This window comes from Carcharhinus amblyrhynchos, chromosome 9 (assembly GCF_965287045.1).
Source record: "Carcharhinus amblyrhynchos chromosome 9, sCarAmb.v2.hapA, whole genome shotgun sequence".
Taxonomy (NCBI): domain Eukaryota; kingdom Metazoa; phylum Chordata; class Chondrichthyes; order Carcharhiniformes; family Carcharhinidae; genus Carcharhinus; species Carcharhinus amblyrhynchos.
In genome coordinates this window covers 5,040,625-5,067,179 of record NC_137332.1, presented here as the reverse complement: position 1 = coordinate 5,067,179, position 26,555 = coordinate 5,040,625, and the positions used below count along the sequence as shown (strand labels likewise).

The window sequence follows — 26,555 nt, the reverse complement described above, 5'->3', positions numbered from 1 at the left end:
TTCTTTTTCCCCTGCTTTTCCTGCCCGTGTGTAGTTTGCGGCTCCGATCTGAGTGCCGGCCGCCTGGCAAATTAGGCCTCATTCTCTGCCTCTCACGGCTGGAAAACAGTCTGGCCCATATGTTCAAAGACTTTTGATTGGGTGTGAAAACTCACCCAAAAAATGGATCAGGAGCTCTCCCGTTTTCACCCTAGTCGGACACTTTAAAAGAAAATCTTATAAAATTCCACCCATTAAGTCATTCGGGATATTGGCAGTTGGGCTAGGTAGGAAAACATGGTGGGCCGAAGGGCCTGTTCCTGTGCTGTACTGTTCTTTGTTCTACTCAACAACATGCAGCGAAATTCTGTTGTTTTAACCGTGATTCGGGTTTGACCAAGTGCACAGATCAACCTTTTCTCTCTATCTGTCCGTCCGTCCGTCACAACTTTAATGTCATTTCTCTGACAGCAAATGTGACGAGGAAAATCTTCCTCTCGCAACAAGTGGTTTTGACCTGCAATGCCCCTGCCTAAAAATGTGGTGGAGGCAAGTTCAATCGAGATATTCATTCCTGCCAACGCTCTAGTGAGCCTTCACTGCCCTGTTTCCAGAGCAATTACTGGACAGCTCTTGAAAGAGTCAGCATGGCTATGGTGGGCCGAATGGCCTCCCTCTGTGAAAATGGAAGCAATGAGAAGTCAAGAGCTGCAAACTTTTAATATACTACAGATTACACACACACACAAGGAAGCAAGTAGTTTCCTTTCAACTAGCTCCACCAGAACTCAAGCATGTTTTAATCTATTAACAGATCGCACTGTGGATGCAGCTGTTACGTTCAGTTCCCGCAAGAAATCTGTGGATATGAGTCATCCTGTGGATTTCCACACGGACTGTTTGTGTCGCTGTGCTGAAGTATAAACCCTTTCCACATGGAGGATGATATTGCTCACCCAACGATGGCAATCCCTCTATTCTAACAGTTGTCAAGTGGAACTCATTATTATACAGATTCTTGTAATATTAATATTTGAAAGTAATTGGACAGTTTGTTATTTGGTGTGTATTAATATATTCTAATTAAATCTTTAATTCTTGAGAAGTGGAATTAACAAACGTGTTTCAGTTATTTACTTGTGTCATCCACTCACAAGGACTTTAGCACAAAATTGTACACTGATACTGTCAAAGCAGCAAACCAAGGCCTCCTGTGCTCTATCAGGTGGATATAAAAGATCCCTCAGCACTATTTTGAGGAGGAGCAGGGGAGCTATCCCTGATATCCTGATTAATGTTTTACCCTCAACAATCGCAAAAGAAAAGTAGGTGTTCTGGTCGTTGTCATATTACTGTTTGTGGGAGCTTGCTGTGCACAAATTGGCTGCTATTTTTAAACAACACGTTTCGAAAGTACTTTATTGGCTGTGAGGTACTTTGAGAGGTTGTGAAAGATGGAGGACTTTATTTTTTGTTTTGATGGTGACAGTAACTGATTCTATAAGAACATTGAAAGATGACAAAGGGTCATCTGGACTCATAAGGACATAAGAAATAGGAGCAGGGGTAGGCCATCTGGCCCCTCGAGCCTGTTCCGCCATTCAATAAGAACATGGCTGGTCTGATAGTAGTTCAGTTCCACTTACCCGCCTGCTCCCCATAACCTTTAATTCTCTAAAAATCCAGCCTGCAGGTGCAGCAGGTGGTCAGGAAGGCAAATGGGATGCTGGCCTTCATAGCGAGGGGGATTGAATATAAAAGTAAGGAGGTCTTGCTGCAGCTGTATAGGGCATTGGTGAGGCCGCAGCTGGAGTACTGTGTGCAGTTTTGGGTGCCGCACCTGCGCAAAGATATTTTGGCCTTGGAGGGAGTGCAGAGGAGGTTTACTAGGCTGATACCGGAGTTGAGGGGGTTGAGCTATGAGGAGAGGCTGAGTAAACTAGGCTTGTACTCGTTAGAGTTTAGAAGAATGAGGGGAGATCTCATTGAGACGTATAAGATGATGAATGGGATGGATAGGATAGAGGTGGAAAGACTCTTCCCGCTCAAAAAAGACAGTAGGACTAGGGGGCACAGCCTCAAGATAAAAGGGGGCCGGTTTAGAACGGAGTTGAGGAGGAACTTCTTCACTCAAAGGGTGGTGAATCTCTGGAATTCTCTGCCCGTTGAAGTGGTGGAGGCTGCCTCGCTAAATATTTTTAAGACGCGGGTTGATTGGTTTTTGATAAGAGAGGGGATTAAGGGTTATGGGGAGAAGGCGGGAAAGTGGAACTGAGCAGCGACAGATCAGCCATGATCTTATTGAATGGCGGGGCAGGCTCGAAGGGCCAGATGGCCTACTCCTGCTCCTATTTCTTATGTTCTTATGTTCTTATTGGTCAAAAATCTATCTGTGAGTTAAACACATTTAACGAGGTAGCCTCCACTGCCTCAATGGGCAGAGAATTCCAAAGATTCACTCCCCTCTGGGAGAAGAAGTTCCTCCTCAACTCTGTTCTAAATTGACTCCCCCATATTTTGAGGCTGTGCCCCCTAGTTCTTGTTTCCATTCTAAGTGGAAATAACCTCGCTGCTTCCACCCTGTCGAGCCCCTTCGTTATCTTATATGTCTCTATAAGGTCTCCCCTCAGCCTTCTAAACTCCAATGAGTACAGGCCCAGTCTACTCAATCTCTCCTCATAAGCTAACCCCCTCATCTCCAGAATCAACCTGGCGAACCTTTTCTCCACTCCCTCTAAAGCTAATATATTCTTTCTTAAATAAGGGGACCAAAATTGCACACAGTGCTCTAGGTGCAGCCTCACCAGTACCTTGTATAATTGCAGCAAGACCCCCCTGCTTTTATATACCATCTCCCCTGCGATAAAGGCCAACATTCCATTTGCCTTTTTGATCACCTGCTGCACCTGCAGACTGAGTTTTTGTGATTCATGCACAAGGACTCCCAGGTCCCTCTGCACTGTAGCATGTTGTAATTTTTCACCATTTAAATAATAATCCATTTTACTATTATTCCTTCCAAAGTGGATAACCTCACACTTACCAACGTTATATTCCATCTGCCAGATTCTCGCCCACTCACTTTGCCTTTACAAATCTCTCTGCAGACTTTCTGTGTCCTCCACGCAATTTGCTTTCCCACTCACCTTTGTGTCATCCACAAAATTTGTTACTCTACACTCGGTCCCCTCCTCCAGATCGTCTATGTATATGGTAAACAGTTGAGGCCCCAGCACCGATCCCTGCAGCACGCCACTAGTCACCAACTGCCAACCAGAAAAGCACCCATTTATTCCGACTCTCTACTTTCTGTTAGATAGCCAATCCTCAGTCCACACTAATACTTTACCCCCAACTCCGTGTACCTTTATCTTATGCTCAAAACATCAGCTCTTTCCTCTCTTTCCAGATACTGCCAGACCTGCTGAGATTTTCCAGCGTTTGCTCTTTTGGTTTCAGATTTCAGCATCTGCAGTAATTTGCTTTTATCTATAAGAAAACTGACTGATTATTCTTAACATTAGGAATAATATCAATATCAGGAATATTGATCTGTGGCCATTCCTAGTTCTTTCAATTTCTTTTCGTATTAAGGTCCTTGCTGAAAGTAATAACAACTTGCATTAAATGGCATACTTTAACATCATAAAACAGCCCAAGCTGCTTCATAGAAATCATTGCCAAATAAAATTTGACACTAACCCACAAAGAGGTATGAGTGTTTTAAGGAGTGTTTTCAAGGAGTGAGAAAGACAGATGGACAGACAGGGACAGAGACAGAGATGGACAGAAACAGGGACAGACAGATAGACAGTCACAGAGACAGAGATAGACAGATACAGAAACAGACAGATAGACAGACGCAGAGACAGACAGATAGATGCAGAGACAGACCGATGCAGAGACAGAGAAGTTTAGGGAAGGCAATTCCAGAAAAATAGGCCTTAAGTAGTTGCAGACATGTCCACCGATGGTGAAGGAACTAAAGTTTGGACGCTCAAGATGCCAAAATTTCAGAACTGCCAAGATTCTGAGGGTTTAGAACTGGAGGGAGTGGTCAGGCCATAGAGAGAGAGAGGTGATAATAAGAATGAGAATTTTAAACACCAGCGCGTAAGGACAAACTATATAACACCATGATGTTACATATTATGGGTGGGATTTTCTGGCCATGCTCACTTCAAGGCTGGAAATTCCCACCCGAGGTCAACAGAGCTTCACATGGTCCACCCCATGGTCAGCAGGACAGGAAAATTCTGCCCACAATGTCTGACAATTAATAAAGTCCTCGGTATATGTCCAAAAGATAATCAAGTATTTCACAGAATAAATAGACATTCCTAAAAATCTTTTACCAACATATAAACAGGAAAGGAACAGACAAAATACAAGTTATAAGTGGATTTGTATCTGTCTGGAAAAGTCATCTGTCATGTCCCACAGAGGCTAATGTTCAGATTGTTGCTCTTTGTAATGTTATTATTGATCGGGATGTTGGTGTTCGGCCATGATCTGTATATTTGTAGATGATAAAATGTGTAAGGGACTGCAGACAGTGCTGGATTGCTTCAGCTTTAGAATTTACTTATTAATGTCACAAGTAGGTTTACATTAATACTGCAATGAGGTTACTGTGAAAGTCCCCTAATCGCCACACTCTGGCGCCTGATCAAGTACAGAATTTAGCAATGCGCCTAACCAGCTCATCTTTCGGACTGTGGGAGGAAACTGGAGCACACAGAGGAGACCCACACAGACACAGGAGAAGGTGCAGGCTTCACACAGTTACCCAAGGCGAGACACAAACCTGAGTCCCTGGTGCTGTGAGGCAGCAATGCTAACCACTGTGCCAGCCCATCAGATCTCAGTATGGAAGGTTAATCTGATTGTGTTGGGAGCTTGGGCTTATGTCTGGCTTACGTTTAATTGGGTAAATGCAATGTTGCACATGCTCAACATTCATGAATCTTTCAGGAAAAGAATGGAAGTGGAGAAAGGAAGAGATTTGGACATTCTACTGCAACAATCTGGACAGGTACAGAATGCAACACAGTGGCTTGCTAGGCCATTTCAGAGGGGTAATTAAGAGTCAACCACATTGCTGTACATCTGGATAGGCCAGATCAGATAAGGCTGGCAGATTTCCTTTCCTAAAGAGTATGAATGAACCAAATGGATTTTTATGATTAACCAGTAGTTTCAGGATTATTATCACTGGTATCACTTTTAATTCAAGATTTATGAATTGAATTTAAATTCCAGTAGCTGTCATGGTGTGATTTCAATTGGTAATGCTGGATTATTATTCCTGTCCTCTGGATTATGGGTTCAGTAACATTTTTACAGTGTCGTCATTCTCTGCAATGCTACAAAGCAAATAGGGCGTGGGGTGCATCTATATGATAAATGAATCTAAGGTAAGACTTTTCCCCTTTTCCAAGACCTACATCAAGTCTCACTTGGAATACCAACGGGGAATCCTAATCTCCATAATGACTGGATTTGTTGGCTTTGGATGATATTGTTAAATTTACAGGATGTGGGCATCATTGGCTAGGTTGCACAAATGCAATTTAATATTGATTATTATAACAGCCTGTATTTGGTTCCAGCTTCTCAGCAGGAAGCCACCCCCGTTCACGAGTAAATAATTAGCACTAAATATAATGCAGTGATTTCAGCAAGCATTTGGCACAGCTGGACTGGTAAGAAAGATTGGCCAGGAATATAGTAAACAAGCAATGGGAATTATTTATGGCAGACATCGGATTGTAAACCCATCATATTGCCATTCATTGGAGACGCAAAACTCGAGGTCCTGGCTGACCATGGAAACAGAGGTCAAAATAAAACAGGGAAAAGGAAGACTGTGACAAATATTGATGTAGAAAACCAGGCAGCATTAGGCAAGGACGGTGGAAACTGAAAGTAGATTTTTCTTAAAAAAAAGGACAAAGCAGCTACAAAAACTAAATCAACAGGAACCCAAAAGTCTTTTATAAGCATTAACAGCAACTCCATGTTTTCAATAACCTACTTGAAGTGCTGAGAGAAACAAGTTTTAGTGAGGAGCTGAAGGAAATCAGCATTAGTAGAGAAATGGTTTTGGGGAAATTGATAGGATTGAAGGTGGATAAATCTCCAGGTCCTGATAATCTGCAGCCCAGAATACTTAGTGGCCCTGGAAATAGTAGATCCATTGTTGGATATTGTCCAAAATTCTTTGGACTCGAAAATAGCTCCTATGGGTTGGAGGATAGCTAATGTAAGGGAGGTGGAGAGAAAACAAGGAACTATAGACCAGCAAGTCTAACATCAGTACTGGGGAAGTTGCTGGAGTCTATTATTAACAATTTCATAACTCAGCACTTGGAAGGCAGTGGTATAGACAAAATCAGCATGGATTTACAAAAGGGAAATTACACTTTACGAATCTATTGGAATTCTTTGAAGCTGTAACTGTAGAGTTGGCCAAGGAGAACCAGTGGATGTAGTTTATATAGACTTTCAGAAAGCTTTCAACAAGGTCTCACATAACAGACTACTATGTAAAGTTAAAGCACGTACGATTGCAGTAACGTCTTGACATGGATAGAAAGCCGGTTAGCAGATAAAAAGCAAAACGTTGGCATAAATTGGTCTTTTTCTGATTGGTAGTGACTTGTGAGGTTCCACAAGATTCTGTGCTAGAGCCCCAACTGTTCACATTATATATTAATGATTTGGAAGAGGGAATTGAATGTATTTTCTCCAAATTTGCAGATGATACGAAGTTGGGTCGGAGGGCGAGTAATGAGGAGGATACAGAGATGCTTCAGCGTGATTTGGACAGGCTGAGTGTGTGGCCATCTGCATGGCAGATACAGTAGAATGTGGATAAATGTGAGGGTATTCATTGTGATAATAATTTGTCTTCCTATTATTACTTGAAGGGGTGTAAGTTGAGAGGGGTGGATGGTATTTTGGCCGAGTACATGGAGAGGGATTTTTGCTGCAGTTGTATAGGGCGTTGATGAGGAAGGATGTTCTTGTTATACAGGGATCACAGCAAAAGTTTACCAGGCTGATTCCTGGGATGGCAGGTCTGTCATTTGAGTAGAGACTAAGTCAGTTAGGAATATATTCACTGGAGTTTAGGAGAGAGGGGATTTCATAGAATCTTACAAAATTCTAACAGGGTTAGACAGGGTAGGTTCAGAAAGAATGTTCCAAACGTTGGGGGAGTCCAGAATGAGAGACCATAGTTTGAGGATTAGGGGTAAACCTTATAGAACTAAAGGGAAGAGAAATTTTTTCACCCAGAGGGGGGTGAACATATGAAATTCACTACCACAGAAAGTTGAAGCCAAAACATTGTCGGATTTCAGGAAGAAATTGGATTCAGCTCTCGGGGCTATGGGATCAAGGAATATGGGGGAAAATCAGGAACGGAAGGGGATTTCTAACCAGTTAATAAAATTTATAGGCAGAATGCAGTCTTTCCGAGCTCACAAAATCAGTTAGGAGTTAAATGATTCTTAGGACAAGCCAATACAAACACTTTACACAAGTGAATGTAGTAAGACAATTAAAACAAGTAGTTATGATTGCAAAACATATATGCTGATATTTTAAATGTAGTTTAAATGTTCACTTCAGCCAAGCAAAGTTACCGAAAGGCATGGTGATAAATGTCGTGAGTTTAAAACCAGAGGTCTGGGAACTAGTTAGTCAGCAGTCTTAGCGGGAGGATTCCTTTCAGGAAACATATTGCAACAATAATGAAGAGGTGCTTTCACTGCCCAGACACAAGGATAGATATGCCCCTGGATGCAGGAACACATGTCTATTTAACTAGGCAGTGAGCCAGTGGGAATATCCACTTTGACCTGACGGTAGCTTTTGCTGTTACCGGGCAACAGGAGAAGTCAGAGCCAAGTAGATGCATCCAGACTAAGTTGGATGAATAAAATATCACCGTACTATTAAGTATCATATGGTCAGCTGAGGTACGAGAGATTTGTGTTGTTAAATAACTTAAATTGATTTTAAGCTAACGAAAGGTGGAATTATTGATTAGAAAAAGCTGTAATTAATCTGTATTTGACTCTGATCTACTTCAGATCTTTGAGAGGTTCTGTCGCTCTATTCCCAGAGCTATTTAACTCTTTGGAAATCTCTGGTCGGCTGTACGCTCGTTTGTTTCTATGTCTTATTTCTTAAATAAACGTTGTTACATCTTTGCTGAGATATTTGCCTTGCGAGTTTTGAACTGTCTTAGCTTAAGACACAATTGGCTATCTTTAAAATTTCCACACAACATCAGGACATTTTTCAGTGATGATCAAAATGAATGGTGGAGCAAGCTCAAAGCCAAATACCCTACTCCTACCTTCTATGTTTCTGAAGAAATGTTGTGGGAGATTTGAAGATTTCTGCTCTCGTCCCTAACGGAGGCAGAAGGTTTGACTGAGGTTTTGGCTTTGCAATCGGTCTTCACAAAAAGAGGACCTTGTTAATATTGCAGGTTGGCTGGGAAATAAAGATGTTAGATAGAGTAAAAATAGATAGGAAAAAAGAATTGCTAAACAGATCTTTTTTGCTCAGTTAACAAGTCATCCTGTCCAGATGGAATGCACCTTCAGCTACTGAGAAGCCAAGATAAAAATAGAAATATTTTCAATCCAGCTTGGGTGTGGGAATGCTGCCAGGGGACTGCAAATATGACAATGGTGTTCAAAAAAGTGGAGAAAAATAAACCATAGAAAAGCTATAGCACAGAGAGAGAGGCCATTCAGAGAATCACCAGTGCAGAAAGAGACCATTTGGCCTATTGAGCCTGCACCAACAACAATCCCACCCAGCTCCTATTCCCATAGCTCCATATATTTACCCTCCTAATCTGCCTGACAATAAAGGGCCAATTAACCTAATCCGCACATTTTAGGACTGTGGGAGGAAACCAGAGCACCCAGAGGAAATCCTCACAGACACGGGGAAATTATGCAAACTCCACACGGACAATGAGCCAAGCCGAGAATCGAACTCAGGTCCAAGGCACTGAGAGGCAGCAGTGCTAATCACAGTGCCAGTCAGCCTCTTATGTTTGCATTGGCTGAAAAAAAAGCCATCCATTCTAATCCCACCTTCTAGCACTGGTCCATAGCCTTTCAGGTTACAGCACTTCAGGTGTAGAGAGTCAGATACCTTTTTAAAATGAGTTGAGGATTTCTGTCTCCACCACCAAACCAAACAGCAAATTCTAGACACCCACCACCCTCCCAGCCTGTTTAACTGGAAGGCACTGGCCATTACTTGCCTAGCAAAGGCTTTGAGCATCGATGCCATCTCACTCTATCACTATCACCTTTGAACGAATTCTGCACGTCTGGAAAGTCAGTGTCAGGGAAACCACACGCCCACCCTTTTCCGGACAGGATTTGGGTGAACGAGAGAGCACAGCATCCCCATGTGAGAATAAACTAAACTTCCAATTTATTGCTAAGAGTGTTTGCTATAAGTCACTAAAATTTAACAGAAGGTTTTTGGAATAAAAGCCACAGATTATTTTTAAAACATAAAGCATCTTTAAAAAGTTTAAACAATCCTTTAAAACAGAATTGAGGGGGAATTTCTTCAGCCAGAGTGTCGTGAATCTGTGAAACTCTTTGCCACAGAAGCCTGTGGAGGTCAGGTCAATGAGTGTCTTTAAGGGGATCAGGGGTTATGGGGAAAAGGCATGAGAAAAATATCAGCCACAATTGAATGGTATAGCAGATTCGATGGGCCGAGTGGCCCAATTTGGCTCCTATGTCTTATGGCCTTAATCTGCTTACAGACAGCAAAAGAATAAGGAAAAAGCTATCCTGAACGTAATATTAGCAAAAGCTACGAGATAAAACATTTTGACTCAGCGAGTGGTTAGGGTATGGAATGTACTGCCTGTGGTGGAGGCAGGTTGAAACGAAGCTTTCAAGAGGAATATGATTGAAAGCAAACAAAGGGCAGGGTTATGAGAAGGCAGCAGAATGGCAGTAGGTGAAGCGCAAACATGCTGAATTAATTCTGATTCGGCATAAAGTTCCAAGCACAAATGCGTACTCCACCTCCCAAATTGGGGTGGTACAGTGGTGAACACTGCTGCCTCACTGGAGCAGGGACCCAGGTTCAATTTCTGGCTTTGGTCTGTGTGGAGTTTGCACGTTCTCCATGTCTGCGAGGGTTCCCTCCAGGTGCTCCTGTTTCCTCCCACAGTCCAAGATGCGCAGGTTAGGTGGATTGGCCATGCTAACTTGCCCCTTACTGTCAGCAGGACAAGCTAGGGTTCATGCATGGGGTTGTGGGGATAGGGCCTGGGTGGGATTATGGTCAGTGCAGACTTTATGGGCCGAAAGGCCTTCTTCTGCATTGTAGGATTCTCTTCTCCTGAAGAGATAGGAGGCACTGAATGAGTATTTTTCATCAGTATTCACAGGAAAAAGTCAGTGTAGTCGAGGAGAATACTGTGATACAGGGTTGTAGACTAGACAGGATTGAGGTTCTTGAGAGTATGAAAATAGATAAGTCCCCTGGGCCAGATGGGATTTACCCTAGGATTCTTTGGGAGGCTAGGGAGGAGATTGCAGAGCCTTTGGCTTTGATCTTCATGGCGTCATTGGCTACGGGTATAGTGCCAGAAGACTGGAGGATAGCAAATGTTGTTCCCTTGTTCAAGGAGGGGAGTAGAGACAATCCTGGGAATTATAGGCCGGTGAGCCTTACTTCTGTTGTGGGCAAAGTTTTGGAAAGAATTATAAGGGATAGGATTTATCATCATCTAGACAGAAATAAATTGATTAGGGATAGTCAACACGGTTTTGTGAAGGGTAGGTCGTGCCTCACAAACCTTAGAGTTTTTTGAAAAGGTGACAAAAGAGGTGGATAAGGGTAAGGCAATTGACGTGGTGTATATGGATTTTAGCAAAGCGTTTGATAAGGTTCCCCATGGTAGGCTATTGCACAAAATGCAGATGCATGGGATTGAGGGTGATTTAGCAGTTTGGATCAGGAATTGGCTAGCCGATAGAAGACAGAGGGTGGTGGTTGATGGGAAATATTCAACCTGGAGTTCAGTTACAAGTGGTGTACCTCAAGGATCTGTTTTGGGGCCACTGCTGTTTGTCATTTTTATAAATGACCCAGATGAGGGTGTAGAAGGATGGGTTAGTAAATTTGCTGATGACACCAAAGTCGGAGGAGTTGTAGACAGTGAGGATGGATGTTACAGTTTGCAGAGGGGCATAGATAAGCTGCAGAGCTGGGCCGAGAGGTGGCAAATGGAGTTTAATGCGGAAAAGTGTGAAGTGATTCACTTTGGTAAGAGTAACAGGAATACAGAATATAGGGTTAATGGAAGAGCTCTTAGTAGTGTTGACAAGCAGAGAGATCTCAGGGTACATGTGCATAGCTCCCTAAAAGTTGGCACCCAGGTTGATAAGGTTGTTAAGGCATACAGTGTGTTAGCTTTTATTGGTAGTGATTGAATTTCGGACCCGTGAGGTACAGCTGCAACCGTACAAAACTCTGGTGCGGTCGCACTTGGAGTATAGCGTACAGTTCTAGTCGCCGCATCATAAGAAAGATGCTGAGGCATTGGAAAGGGTGCAGAGGGGGTTTACCAGGATGTTGCCTGGTATAGTGGGAAGGCCTTATGAGGAAAATAACTTGAGGTTATTTTCATTAGAGAGAAGGTTATGAGGTGACCTGATTGAGGCATACAAGATGATCAGAGGGTTCGACAGGGTGAACAGTGAGAGCCTTTTTCCTCGGATGGTGATGGCTAACACGAGGGGACATAGCTTTAAATTAAGGGGTAGTAATTATAGGACGGTGTCAGAGGTAGGTTCTTCACTCAGAGGGTAGTAAGGGTGTGGAATGCCCTGCCTGCAGCAGTTGTGGACTCGCCAACTTTAAGGGCGTTCGAATGGTCAGTGGATAGGCATATGGATAACATTGGAATAGTTTGGGTTAGAGGGCCATGAGATCGGTTCCACTGGTCGGCGCAACATCGAGGGCCAAAGGGCCTGTACTGCGCTGTAATGTTCTATGATGCTATGATTCTATATACTTAGCCAGTAAACTTTTCAAGCAATGGTTGAATTCAAACAAGAACTTCATAGTTTCAAATCCTTGAATAAAAAGTTCTATGGCAGATCTCCTGTGAACACACATTTTATTAACATCCCTTCTTTCAGAGACAAAGAAAATGTGTTACATTTAAAGCAGCACCTAGCTTCGAAAAAAAAATCAAATTAAAATCATCAGAACACTTCACAAGGACTTAATTTAAGTCGAGCAACTGTTGCTGGTAGTAATAATTTGACACGTGCAAGACATTTGAGCATTGCCAAAGTTTTAAACAAAAACATTTTTTCAGCTGCTCCAGTGGTTCATATATCCTACATAAACAGATTCAAAAATCATCAAAACATTTATTAAAAATCTTTAAAAAATAAGTTTGCGCTAGTCCTTAAATAAAATCAGTAGTGAAAGAGAGAACACCAAAAACCCATTTATTTAATAATGAAATTCTTTTAACCCACTTAGACATAAACAGTGCCCCTACGGAAAACTAGAAGTCAAACAGGCTCCCTACTCACAACTCTCAATAGTTTCCACTCAACATACAAAGTGCTGCTTGAAGCGATTTCCAGTTCAAATGTCACCATGACATGTCTAAATGCAAGTGCATCATTTAAATAGAATACTACATTCCGAGAACCCAAGATACACGTCCAGAATCTAGAGTCAGTTCCTGCACTAGTCATTTCAGATTAGACTCATTTGCAGAATGTGGAGAATTTTCATCCAAATCGCTATCCTCTTGTGAATGGTTCCAAAGCGTAGAACACCCGTTATAATAGCGGTGATCAGAGCTGGGCCTTGAAATGTTCCTGCACTTCTCATGAGCCGCCCCACCACTGTTTCTCTTTACATCGTAACTGCCCACGCTTCCTCTTTTTGGTACAAGTTTTGAGCTGCAATGAAAATTAACAAAAACATTACACACCAATCCAGACTGCATTCACCTACATTTAGACCAAAGATCTGTGATCTAATTTGAAAAAAACAAATAACTGAAATCAGATCAATCTAATCTAATAGATTTTTGGAAATTGCATTTGTTGCCTCGTCCTAATTGCTTTTGAGAAGGTGGTGATGGTCTTCTTGAACCACTGCAGTATTCTTTTCAGTCAGCCAGCAGGTAAGAGATAGCATTTTATATTTCGATTCTGATCTGGAGAGCTCTTAGTCTCTGGACCCCACCTCCCTTCACAAAACCAACTCTCCCCCCCCAAAAAGTCACAGGTGTGGAAATAGAGAAATTCTAACAAGATATTGGGCTGACTGAAGGATTGAAACTTTGAGATTCTTGCTGCTGCTTTGCAATTTAGTGTAACTGAGTACTTTCTCTCATCAATTCCCATTGCTAAACTCACGTTCCTACCATCAATTCCCATTGCTAAACTCATGTTCCTACCATTAATGTACCATCAAAAGACAAGACACGCAAAAATGAAGCAGAGGCTTGTTACACACCTAGTTCCTGGAGTGAGGTGTACTGTTCGACCCGTTTCTGTGGATGTGGCACTATTTATTGGAGGAAATTTGGTACTTGAAGGTTCAGGTGTAGTTACTGGAGCTGTGTTAGGTCGGAGGTAAGCAGACATATTTGGCTGTGATTGTATCTTGTGCTTCTCTTGCTCAGCACCTAGAGGATAACTCAATTTTTACAACTGTAATTAATCAAATAAATGGAGGTGTAGTTAGTACACCATATGTATTCATAAAAGCTGAATTTTGAGACCAATATTTTATGCCATAAATCATGGGGTTGATTTTTATACAGGAAATGTTGAGAGACTGACATTCAAGCTTGATTTGAGCCAGTGAAATCCCAAGAGTGCAGTAATGAGCCGCAATAATCAAATATCAGCCACAGTAATTACAGGCATCATTAATAATCACAACATTCATTCATAACTTGATCACTTAAAAAAAAGTAAAATTAATTTAGTCACAAGTAAGGCTTGCATTAACACTGCAATGAAGTTACTGTGAAATTCCCCTCGTTGCCACAGTCTGGTGCCTGTTTGGGTACACTGAGGGAGAATTTAGCATGGCCAATGCTCCCTAACCAGCACATCTTTCAGACTGTGGGAGGAAAAGTCCCCAGGGTCTGATGGGACATACCCCAGAATTCTGAGAGAGGCAAGGCAAGAAATTGCTGGGGCCTTGAGAAATCTTTGTATCCACACTGGCTACAGGAGAGGTCGTGATGTGGAGATAGAACATAGAACACTACAGCACAAACAGGCCCTTCGGCCCACTAGTTGCGCCGATCACTTGTATACCTACTAAGCCATAGACCTATCTATAACCCCCAATCCCATATACTCATCCAGAAGTCTCTTAAAAGACCCCAGCGAGTTCGCCTCCACCACCACCGACGGCAGCCGATTCCATTCACTCACCACCCTCTGAGTGAAAAATTTACCCCTAACATCTCCTCTGTACTTGCTTCCCTGCACCTTAAATCTGTGTCCTCTCATAGCGACCATTTCAGCCCTGGGAAATAGCCTCCGAGAATCCACCCTATCTATTCCTCTCGATATCTTATAAACCTCTATCAGGTTGCCTCTCAACCTTCGTCTCTCCAGGGAGAAGAGTCCCAGCTCCCTCAACCTATCTTCATAAGGCATGCCTCCCAATCCAGGCAACATCCTTGTAAATCTCTTCTGCACCCTTTCAATAGCTTCCACGTCCTTCCTATAGTGAGGCGACCAGAACTGCACACAGTACTCCAAGTGGGGTCTGACAAGGGTCTTATAAAGTTGCAGCATTACCTCCCGACTCCTAAACTCAATCCCTCGATTAATGAAGGCCAGTACACCATACGCCTTCTTGACCACATCCTCCACCTGCGAGGCGGATTTAAGAGTCCTATGGACCCGGACCCCAAGATCCCTCTGCTCTTCAACACAGCAGAGACTCCTACCCTGGATATTGTATTCCTTCATCCCATTGGTCCTGCCAAAATGGACCACTACACATTTATCTGCGTTAAAGTCCATCTGCCAATTCACCGCCCAGTCTTGCATCCTAAGTCACGCTGCAACTTCTGACATCCCTCCAGACCATCCACAACACCACCAACCTTCGTATCGTCTGCGAACTTGCTAACCCATCCCTCCACTTCCTTATCCAGGTCATTTATGAAAATGACAAACAGCAAGGGTCCTAGAACACATCCCTGGGGCACTCCACTGGTGACCGACCTCCATGCAGAGAAAGACCCATCCACCACCACTCTCTGCCTTCTGCAGGCAAGCCAGTTCTGGATCCACAAGGCCAAAGCCCCCTGGATCTCATGTCCTCTCACCTTCTCAAGAAGTCTTGCATGGGGGACCTTATCAAACGCCTTGCTGAAGTCCATGTAAACCACGTCTACCGCTCTTCCTTCGTCAATGTGCTCAGTCACATTCTCAAAGAACTCAACTAGGCTCGTAAGGCACAATCTGCCCTTGACAAAACCATGTTGACTATTTCTGATCATTCTAAACTTCTCCAAATGCTCATAAATCTTGTCCCTCAGAAGCCTCTCCATCAACTTACCAACCACTGAGGTCAGACTCACCGGTCGGTAATTTCCCGGGCTATCCCTGTTCCCTTTCTTGAAAATAGGAACCACATCCGCAATCCTCCATAACCTCTCCCGTCTCCGTCAAAAAGATCATCACCAGGGGCTCTGCAATCACTTCCCTCACCTCCCACAGTAACCTGGGGTACATCCCATCCGGTCCCGGCGACTTGTCTACCTTGATAGAGTTTAAAAGTTCTAACACATCCTCTTCCTTAACATCCACATAATCTTTTCAGACTGCCGCAAACCTGCAGTACAACCTCCCAGATCACTTTCCACCGTGAATACCGAGGCAAAGTACTCATTAAGCACCTCTGCCAATTCTTCCAGTTCCACACAGACTTTTCCCTCTTCACCTTTTATAGGTCCTATCCCTTCTCTTCTCACCCTTTTACTTTTTACATGTTTGTAGAAGGCCTTGGGTTTCTCCTTAATCTTACCTGCCAAGGCCTTCTCATGACCCCTTCTGGCTCTCCTAATTTCCTTTTTAAGCTCCTTTCTACAAGCCTTATACTCCTCTAGATCCTTACCATCTCCTAGCTCTCTGAGCCTTTTATACACCTTTCCTTTCTTCCTGACTAGGTTCACCACAACCTTCGTGCACCACGGTTCCCGCGCCCTACCAAAACCTCCTTGTCTCATCGGAACATTATCGTGCAGAGCTCCAGTCAAACATTCCTTGAATATCCGCCACCATCCTTCTGTACTTTTCCCCAAGAACGCCTCCTTCCAGTTTATTTGTCCAATTAACTGCCTGATGTCTTCATATTTCCCCTTACTCCAGGCAAACACCTTCCTAGCCTGCCTGATCCTATGGGGGGGCGGTTTAGAACGGAGTTGAGGAGGAACTTCTTCACTCAAAGGGTGGTGAATCTCTGGAATTCTCTGCCCGTTGAAGTGGTGGAGGCTGCCTCGCTAAATATTTTTAAGACGCGGGTTGATGGGTTTTTGATAGGCAAGGGGATTAAGGGTTATGGGGAGAGGGCGGGAATGTGGAACTGAGCCACGACAGATCAGTCATGATCTTATTGAATGGCGGGGCAGGCTCGAAGGGCTAGATGGCCTACTCCTGCTCCTATTTCTTATGTTCTTATGTTCTTTCCAATGCTAGCGTGAAGGAGATAGAATTATGATCTCCATCCCCAAGATGCTCTCCAACCGAGAGATCCGACCCCTGTCCTGGTTCATTAGCCAGCACCAGGTCAAGTACAGCCTCTCCTCTCATAGGCTTATCCACGTACTGTGTCAGGAACCCCTCCTGAACACACCTAACAAACTCCTCCCCATCCAAACCCCTTCCCTTGGGATATTCCAGTCGATGTTTGGGAAATTAAAGTCTCCCATCACGACAACTCTGTTATTACTACATCGCGCTAGGATCTGTTTCCCTATCTGCACCTCAGCTTCCCTGTCACTATTGGGCGGCCTATAGAATACACCCAAAGTTATCGACCCTTTGCTGTTCCTAACTTCCACCCACAATGACTCTGTTGGCAGTCCCTCCACGGCATCGTCCTTCTCTGCAGCCATGACACTGTCCCTGATCAACAGTGCCACTCCACCACCTCTTTTGCCCTCAATCCTGTCCTTCCTGAAGCATCTGAATCCTGGCACCTGAAGTACCCAGTCCTGTCCCTGAGATATCCAAGTCCCTGTAATGGCCACCACATCACATTCCCAAGCAGCAATCCACACCCCAAGCTCATCTACCTTATTTACTACACTCCTGGCGTTAAAATAGACACCTCAACCCCTCGGTGGATCAATACCGGCGTTGGACTGGGGTAAATACAGTAAGAAGTCTGACAACACCAGGTTTAAGTCCAACCGATTTATTTGATAGTAACCTCAAGCTTTCAGGGTTTCACCCTTCGTCAGGTGAATCTGAAGAAGGGAGACACCCCGAAAGCTTGTTCCTTTGTTTAAGGAGCGTAGCAAGAATAATCCAGGTAATTACAGGCCGGTGAACCTTACATCAGTGGTAGGGAAATTATTAAAGAGGACTCTTCAAAACAGGATTTAATCCCACTTGGAAAGAAGTGAGAGGCAACATAGTTTTGTGAAGGGGAGATAGTGTGTTATGAACTTGATCGAGTTTTGCGAGGAAGTGACGAAGATGATTGATGAGGCTAGAGCAGTTAATATTGTCTACATCATTTCAGTAAGGCCTTTGACAAGGTCCTCATGGCAGACTGGTGCAGAAGGTGAAGTTGCATGGGATCAGAGATGGGCTGGCAAGGTGAATATAGAACCGGTTTGGTCAAAGAAGACAGAGGGTAGCAGTGGAAGGGTGCATTTCTGAATGGAGGGCTGTGACAAATGGCGTGCCTCAGGGATCAGTGCTGAGACCTTTGTTGTTTGATGATTTGGAGGAAAATGTAACTGGGTTGATTAGTAAGTTTGCAGATGACACAAACGTTGCTGGATTTGCAGATTGCGATGAGGACCATCAGAGGATACAGCAAGATATAGATTGGTTGGACACTTGGGCGGAGAGATGGCAGATGGAGTTTCACCCCGATAAAATGTGAGGTAATGCATTTTGGAAGGTCTAATACAGATAGGAAAGATACAGTAAATGGCAGAACCCTTAGGAGTATTGATAGGCAAAGAGATCGGGGTGTACAGGTACACAGGTCACTGAAAGTGGCAATGCAGGCGGAGAAGATAGTCAAGGCGGCATAAGAACATAAGAAATAGGAGCAGGAGTAGGCCATCTAGCCCTTCGAGCCTGCCCCGCCATTCAATAAGATCATGGCTGATCTGTCGTGGCTCAGTTCCACATTCCCGCCCTCTCCCCATAACCCTTAATTCCCTCTCTTATCAAAAACCCATCAACCCGCATCTTAAAAATATTTAGCGAGGCAGCCTCCACCACTTCAACGGGCAGAGAATTCCAGAGATTCACCACCCTTTGAGTGAAGAAGTTCCTCCTCAACTCCGTTCTAAACCGCCCCCCCTTTATCTTGAGGCTGTGCCCCCTAGTCCTATTATCCTTTCTGAGTGGGAAGAGTCTCTCCACCTCTATCCTATCCATCCCATTCATCATCTTATACGTCTCAATGAGATCTCCCCTCATTCTTCTAAACTCTAACGAGTACAAGCCTAGTTTATTCAGCCTCTCCTCATAGCTCAACCCCCTCAACTCCAGCATCAGCCTAGTAAACCTCCTCTGCACTCCCTCCAAGGCCAAAATATCCTTGCGTAAGTACAGCGCCCAAAACTGCACACAGTACTTCAGCTGCAGCCTCACCAATGCCCTATACAGCCGCAGCAAGACCTCCCTACTTTTATATTCAATCCCCCTCGCTAAGGCCAGCATCCCATTCGCCTTCCTGATCACCTGCTGCACCTGCAAGCTGGGTTTTTGCGACTCATGCACAAGGACCCCGAGGTCCCTCTGCACCATCGCCTGCTGCAGTTTTTCGCCATGTAAGTGATAATCCTTCCTACCATTATTCCTACCAAAGTGGACCACCTCGCACTTGCCAACATTAAATTCCATTTGCCATTTCCTGGCCCATTCGCCCAGCCTATCTAGATCCTTCTGTAGACTCTCCACACCCTCCGCACAATTTGCCTTTCCTCCAATCTTGGTGGCATCAGCAAATTTTGACACCCTACACTCGGTTCCCTCCTCCATATCATCTATATAAATGGTAAATAGCTGAGGCCGCAGCACCGACCCCTGAGGCACTCCACTAGTCACCATCCGCCAATCCGAATGGCACCCATTGACCCCCACTCTCTGCCTCCTATTTGACAACCAATCCTCTATCCACGCTAACACCCTACCCCCAACTCCCTGTCCCCTGACCTTCTGCAATAACCTCCTGTGAGGTACCTTGTCAAACGCCTTCTGAAAATCCAGAAAGACCACATCCACCGGCTCTCCTCTATCCACCGCCCTAGACACATCCTCATAGAACTCCAGTAAATTCCAGTAAATTTGTCAGACATGCTTGCCTTCATCGGCCAGGGCATCGAGTTTAAAAGTTAGCAAGTCACGTTGCAGTTTTATAGAACCTTAGTTAGGCTGCACTTGGAATATAGTGTTCAATTCTGGTTGCCACACTACCAGAAGGACGTGGAGGCTTTGAGAGGATACAGAAAAGATCTACTAGGATGTCGCCTGGTATGAGGGGCATTAGCTATGAGGACAGGTTGGAGAAACTTGGCTTGTTCTCACTGGAACAGAGATAGAGGCGTGACCTGATAGAAGTCTACAAAACTATGAGGGGCATGGACAGAGTGGCTAGTCAGAAGTTTTTTTCCTAGGATGGAAGAGTCAATTACTAGGTTTAAGGTGCGAGGGGCAAGATTTAAAGGAGATGTACAAGACAGATGTTTTCACACAGTGGATACTGAGTGCCTGGAACTCGTTGCTGGGGGAAGGAGTGGAAGCAGATACAATAGTGACATTTAAGGGGCGTCTTGACAAATACATGAATAGGATGGGAATAGAGGCATATGGTCCCCGGAAGGGTAAGGTAGTTAAGATGGGCAGCATGGTCAGTGTAGGTTTAGAGGGACTGTTCCTGTGTTATTATGTTCTTTGAAACTAGAGCACCCGGAGAAAACTCATGCAGACACTGGGAGAACATGCAGACTCCGCACAGACAGTGACCTAAGCTGGGAGTCGAACCCATGGCACAGTGAAACAGCAGTGCTAACCACCGTGCTGATTTGAATAAAAACAAAACTTAAGTGTAATGTTTTAAGCATTTATTTAGCAGTATTCATTTCCATTGAGTATTTATGGTTTACAATGAAAGTGAATCATTAACAGTGTCTAGATTATACTGTGTTTCTCAAATGTTTGGGTATTGATCCATGAAAACCTGTTTTGATTGTTACATGAGATATATCAAAAGAAATATTACTTTTCATTTAGACCAAAACTCACGGTTTAAGAGGATATATGAAACGCTTGAAAGTTAAAAGCATCCAGCAAGGAGAAAATACAGATATATGCAATGTTTACCTTTGGAAGGAACTGGATTAGAAGCTGCCATGCTCTTTTATAAATGTTTGAATGTTGGCAGGAAGTTCAGCTGTGGACATTATTAGAGTGGGCTCAGGCTGAGGCACTTGCGTCTACACACACACTATGTACATATACACATTATGTTAATGGAGTGTCACTAAGCATTATATAAAACATCAAGGGATTTAGGCGACTTGACCACTTTCCCATGGCTGTTCACTTAAGGACTATTCAAATTGCCGAGGAAGGCCTCTGCTATCAGCACACAGGCAGCTGCTTTGAGAGACAGCTAGCAGTACAGACATATCAGAAATAAGGATGTCTTGAGAAAAGGGATGTGACTGGTAAATGTCTTGGGATGGCCTAGGGTTGTCCGAGCAGATCCTTGTGCCTAGTTACTACAACAGAAACATTAGCTCTATTCTCTCTCTACAGATGCTGTCAGACCTGAGATTTTCCAGCATTTCCTGTTTCAGATTCCAGCATGCCCAGTAATATGCTTTTATGCCTAGTTACTAATTTCATTGGATCAATATTATTGTATGTAATCAATAACTGTCATGATTGGATTGTGTCCAGCTGGGATGGGCTGAGTAAATGTATAGATGTGATAATTTGCTTTTGTGGCCAAATGGGCCATCTAAAATGGTGATTTGTAAAGCACTCTTGGGACAACTGGGCAAGAACTAAAATGACAGGCTGCAACCCAGACGAGTGAATAAACAGGATACGGGTCATCTCCGTGATGAAAGGACTTTATGGTCACACTAGGTTGTTTCATCTCCAGGATGAAACAGACTTTCTGGTCACACTGGGTTATGTACCAGACATAAAGGGCACCGTGACCCCTTATTTAGGTGGGAGGTATGTGACCTATGTGCCTCCAGCATCTACAGACATGGTCATTGAGGACATACTCAGACATTGGTGTGGCAACACCCGATTGGACTCTTATCGATTAGGGGGATCAGGTCCTGATCGATGATTGTCAATGGCCAAAAGGAGCATGAACCCAGCAGGGTATAAGGGTGCTGCAAACCAGGAATCTATTTCTCTCTCTCTGACCCCACGAAGAAACTACAACAATGGTGACCATCGCCAGCGATGAGCAGCACGAGGAGAGCCACCACACCCAAGAAGCAAGGAAGGAGGGAAGGAAGGAAGGAAGACCAGACCCGGATGTCAGAGGTAGGTTCTTTACCCAGAGGGTGGTGAGGGATTGGAATGCCCTGCCTGCTGCAGTTGTAAATGCGCCTAGTTTGGGGGCGTTTAAGAGATCCGTGGATAGGTTTATGGGTGGAAAGGGATTGGTTTAGGTTAGAAGGTCATTGCTTTTTAATTGGTCGGTGCAACATCATGGGCCGAAGGGCCTGTTCTGCGCTGTAATGTTCTATGTTCTAGGCCCGGAGTGCCAGACCAGACCAAAGGATCAGACTACACAGATGACTGCCAAGACCAATGCACAGATAAAGGCCAATATCTGCTTGGGTACTTGCCAGTCATGCAAAGTCAAGGTCTCATATTGGACTTGAACTTTAGTATTTTCCTGTAAGATATCTTATTGTTGGTTGGGTGGGTGATTATTGATTGTGTGGGTTTAAATAAATATCGGTTGTACTAATAAGACATCTACTCGTAGTTATTTGTCCACCGTATAAGGGTTAAAACACAGACCATGCGGTAGGCAACACTTTGTTCTCATGGAAATAAGTGGGCAGGTCTGATTCTTGGTATTTGTTAGTTTGAGAATTAACTCAAGGTTGGTCAAGCAAACTGCTGAGGGCAGAAAAAAATCATCCCAGTCAGCATACTATAGGGAAAAAAATAATCCAACAAGAAAGCACTTGAGGAATAAAGCGTAATCTAAGTATTAGCTAACTCTGAGATATTAGAGGAAACAGCACAGTGGGCAAGGCACCACTTTCCATTATTGTTTAAAAAAAAACTTACTGATAGTCAAGGCACTTTGCGGCTTCATTATTTTTGGCCTTTTACTCTCCACGAAAGGAGCCATGTTCAAAAACTGCTGCTTCAACCAGGTGGCTCGTTCTTCCTCAAAGCCCTTCCTCTGCAAACACAAATAGAAACAACTTACAATATGCCCCTTCTGAATGTGTCAGTGCATTCCTCCCACAGCTGCAAAATCAATGTGCAACAGCCTACGTATTCTTGTAAATCTACATTTGTGTATTAGCTTCATAAATGTGAAATGTATTCCCTTCATAAACAAGATAGAAGATAAAGCTTTTCTCATTTCAGAACTAGAAAAGAAAATTCTCCTGCCAATTATATATCACGCACTGGTTTCAAGCAAAAAGAATTTTACAATATCCGTGCCTGTCTGGTTTGTAAGATAGGAGTGGCAGAAATACACGCAGTTGCAATTTATAATTTCATTTCTGCCCTTTCAAGATGACTGGAGAATTCCCATTGGATGTGACTGCCGATTTCAGGAATCTACAAAACCTTTCTGCATGTCGCAAAGCAGCTAATTTTATTATGCTATAATATTAAATGTTCTACGCAAAATGATTGTGGAACAAAAATGATCAAGGTGCTCAGGTGTTTCAGGGTTTTCACCCAACTACAAAAAGCATGAGCGTTTCACAAAAAAAATGCAGTTTTCGCAGCAATGCCAAATTATGTTAAGGGCAGAATCTGTTTCAGGTGGTCTATAAATTGGTTGGAGTAACATCATTCTACATGGAGACGGACAAAAGTAAAATCACCAGGAAGGGCTACCTCATGTCCCAGTCGAATAGCTGCTTCTGTAAAGTTCCTTCTCTCTCTTTCAAAGTTTTTCTTCTGATCATTAAATAGTCTCCATTCTTCTTTCAATCGCTCCTTCTCCTCGAGCAAGTAGCAGTCTCGCACTAATACAGCCGTTTCATCATCACACTGGACATTAAGCTGTTGCTTTGGAAAGAAGTTGCAAGAATAACCTTCACATTTGGAAAAGGATGACTGGTTCAAGTCGACTTTTCTTTAAATTTCTTGTAATGTCAATGCCTTTTAAAAGCTGATCAGCTATGTTTGCAGTCCTCATATAATGAAGCAATACATGGCTATATGCAAACGATTTATAACAATTTCTGGAATAACTGAACAGTTGGAGTAACTGAATTCCAGTTACTTGGTCAGTAACAGAGTGAATTTGGCCCATTTCTGTGATGTACATTTGGTAACCAAGCTTTTGGTCAGCTAATGCCTCTTCTTGTGGTGCAGTGTTGAGTTGCATTCTATAATGCAACCATGAAGTGCCCTGGGGATATTTTACTACATCAAATACACTGTTAACACAACTTGCTGCAAGTAAAAATGCTAATCAGTCAGAGTGTCAAATTCATCAGTGGCAAGAAAATAAAAAAATTGCTGTTACAGTTCCATTGATGTGGAGATGCCAGCGTTGGACCGGGGTAAACGGAGGTAGAAGTCTCACAACACCAGGTTAAAGTTCAACAGATTTATTTGGTAATAACCGCCACTAGCTTTTGGAGCGCTACTGCCTCGTCAGGTGAGTGGGGAGTTGCAACAGTTCAGTGTTCAGTCAGAAGTGAAGAAAGCTTCTAGATGCCCCATTGTACAAAATTTTCCTTCTTGTCTGAGGTACCACCAAAACTACTGCCAATCTGAACGTAAAGTCAGGTGGCAGCCCGCCAGCCCCATTCCATTGAACTTAAAAGATCAAAGGAAAGAGTGGGTAATTTGACACGTTGAACCTGCTCCATCGTTCAATGTCATTGTCAATCTGATCATGGCCTTAACTCCACTTTCATGAAGTTAACCCTCGACATCCCTTGTTAGATTGACTTTTAAAAAACATTCATATTTCTAAATAAGAAAGTAAATTTTAAATTTGACTATATGGCTTAGTTGCAGGTCTGTGAGATAAATCATACCTTCCAATCAGAAAGAAAGAATTTGCATCCACACTGGGCATCATCATCAATACTGAATTACTGCCTTTGAACTGTACTAAAAAGTTTTACCCCGAAAGTGTGATAAAAATGCTGGGGAAAGGAAGCAATTAAGTAGAAATCCTTTCAGGTTCCAAATAAAGTCAGCAACTTATTTAACATATAATCTCGCTTCTCTTCTACTGGAACACAAGAATTAACAAAGCGAGTAGGCTATTCAGCCCCTCGAGTCTTCTCTATCACTTGCTAAGATGACAGTTGATCAGATTTTAGCTTCTATTCCACTTTCCTGTCTGCCTTCCATACTGATCAAAAACCTACCTCAGCCTTGAATATTCACTGAGCCAGCCTCCACTGCTTTTCACAGAAGAGAATTCCACAGACTAACAATCCTCTAAAGGAAAAAACATGCTGATTCTTATTTTTAAACTGTGTCCCTTAGTTCAAGGCATCACCTCCCTCCCACCCCCAAGGGGAAGCATTCTCCCCGTCACGTCCTCTCAGATCTTGTATTTTTGAATAAGATTAGTCTTCATTCTACTAAACTCCAACCGATACAGGCCCAAGCTGCTCAACTTTTCCTGAGACAATCACTGCATCCCACTAATCAGCCTTCTCTGAACTATTTCTAATGTAATTATATATTTAAAAATTGTACACAGTACTCCAGATACAGTGCAACTCAAGCCCTGTACAGCTACAGCAATACTTGCCCCTTCCCCCCCACACCCCTTTAGAACCTACAGTATCATTATAATGCAGAAGGGGCTATTCAGCCCATCAAGCATGCATCAATTCTCTGGCAGAGCATCACGTCCAGGTCCTTTTCCTGCAACACCACATTTTTACGCTGCAAATTTCCCTAACCTAAACATTTTGGGACATTAAGTGGCAATTTAGCACAGCCAATCTACCTAATGAACACATCACTGATGTGTGGGAGGAAACTGGAGCACCCAGAGAAAACCCACAGACACGGTGAGAGCATGCAAACTCCACACAGTCACCCAAGGCACACCTGGGTCCCTGGCTTTGAGACAGCAGTGCTGATCACTGTGCAACTCTACACACCAACTTTGTGTGTTATGCACCAGGACATCCAGATCCCTCTGCAGCGAGTTCTGTCATTTCACTCCATTCAAAAAACCAAACAGTGACTACATTTCAAGTGCACTTCATTGGCTGTAAAGGGTTCTGGGACTTTGAGGTAACGGAAGATGCTATATAAATGCAAGGTTTCCTTACTCATATGCTATCCCCACTGCACTAATTGGTTATTGCTGCTCAGCAGCTGGGTTTCTAGACACTAAAAGTAATGTTGCTCTTATAGAATGGATTCAACACATTTGAGACATTTATTTTTAAATCTAAACCATACCTGCAACAGCTGTTGCTGCCCTTTGATCACATCCCTGCATTGTTGAATTTCTATCTTTAGCTTCTCAATTTCCTGCTCATGATCATCTCTGCTGATAATTTCATCATCTTCCTGAAAACCAGAGTTCACCAAGGATGCTGCAAATAAATGAAGCTCAGTCCATTAGCACTGCATGAATTGGAGGCATGTACAATAAACTATACACCTACATGTATTTTTAAGCAGTAAGATTTTGCATTTTTCACCTACATTAAAAAAATGATCAGTGTTTAAAAAATTTAGAAAAGACTCTTACTTTATATTTAACACTTCAGCAAACCTTTCTCCATACAATACACAGGGCCCAGTAAACAATATGAGCCAAATGTCTACATAAAGTATAAGCATCTAAATGTTCTGAGTGAAAATCCTGACCGGATCACTTTCTGTAGGAAGCAACATCTCAAAAAACAGCACAGCTCACCTTCCAGTCTCAGAAAACCACAGATTTAAAAACTAACTGGGAGGAGGCGACGGTGCAGAGGGACCTCGGGGTCCTTGTGCATGAGTCGCAAAAACCCAGCTTGCAGGTGCAGCATGTGGTCAGGAAGGCGAATGGGATGCTGGCCTTCATAGCGAGGGTGATTGAATATA

General features: G+C 43.3%; 2 protein-coding genes across 10 annotated transcripts in view; one reads left to right on the top strand and one right to left on the bottom strand.

Annotated features, from left to right (window-relative positions):
• Nucleotides 1–903, top strand: part of LOC145348284 (vitellogenin-like) — a 75,221-nt gene extending 74,318 nt beyond the window's left edge. Inside the window, exon 35 of the mRNA XM_080196486.1 lies at nt 794–903. Within this exon, the coding sequence (XP_080052612.1) occupies nt 794–903 (110 nt within the window). The remainder of the gene's footprint in view (nt 1–793) is intronic.
• An 11,256-nt stretch (nt 904–12,159) lies between these two features.
• The window catches only part of ssx2ipa (synovial sarcoma, X breakpoint 2 interacting protein a), a 78,586-nt gene continuing 64,190 nt past the window's right edge, over nt 12,160–26,555 (bottom strand). For 6 of the 9 annotated variants that reach the window (XM_080195102.1, XM_080195100.1, XM_080195099.1 and 3 more), the window contains 5 exons: nt 25,923–26,059; nt 23,370–23,543; nt 22,578–22,695; nt 13,537–13,708; nt 12,160–12,974 (listed from right to left, as the gene is read on the bottom strand). In XM_080195102.1, the coding sequence (XP_080051228.1) occupies nt 12,761–12,974; nt 13,537–13,708; nt 22,578–22,695; nt 23,370–23,543; nt 25,923–26,059 (815 nt within the window). In that variant the 3' untranslated portion in view covers nt 12,160–12,760. The remainder of the gene's footprint in view (nt 12,975–13,536; nt 13,709–22,577; nt 22,696–23,369; nt 23,544–25,922; nt 26,060–26,555) is intronic. The other 3 variants (XM_080195106.1, XM_080195105.1, XM_080195107.1) reach the window with 3 other exon arrangements.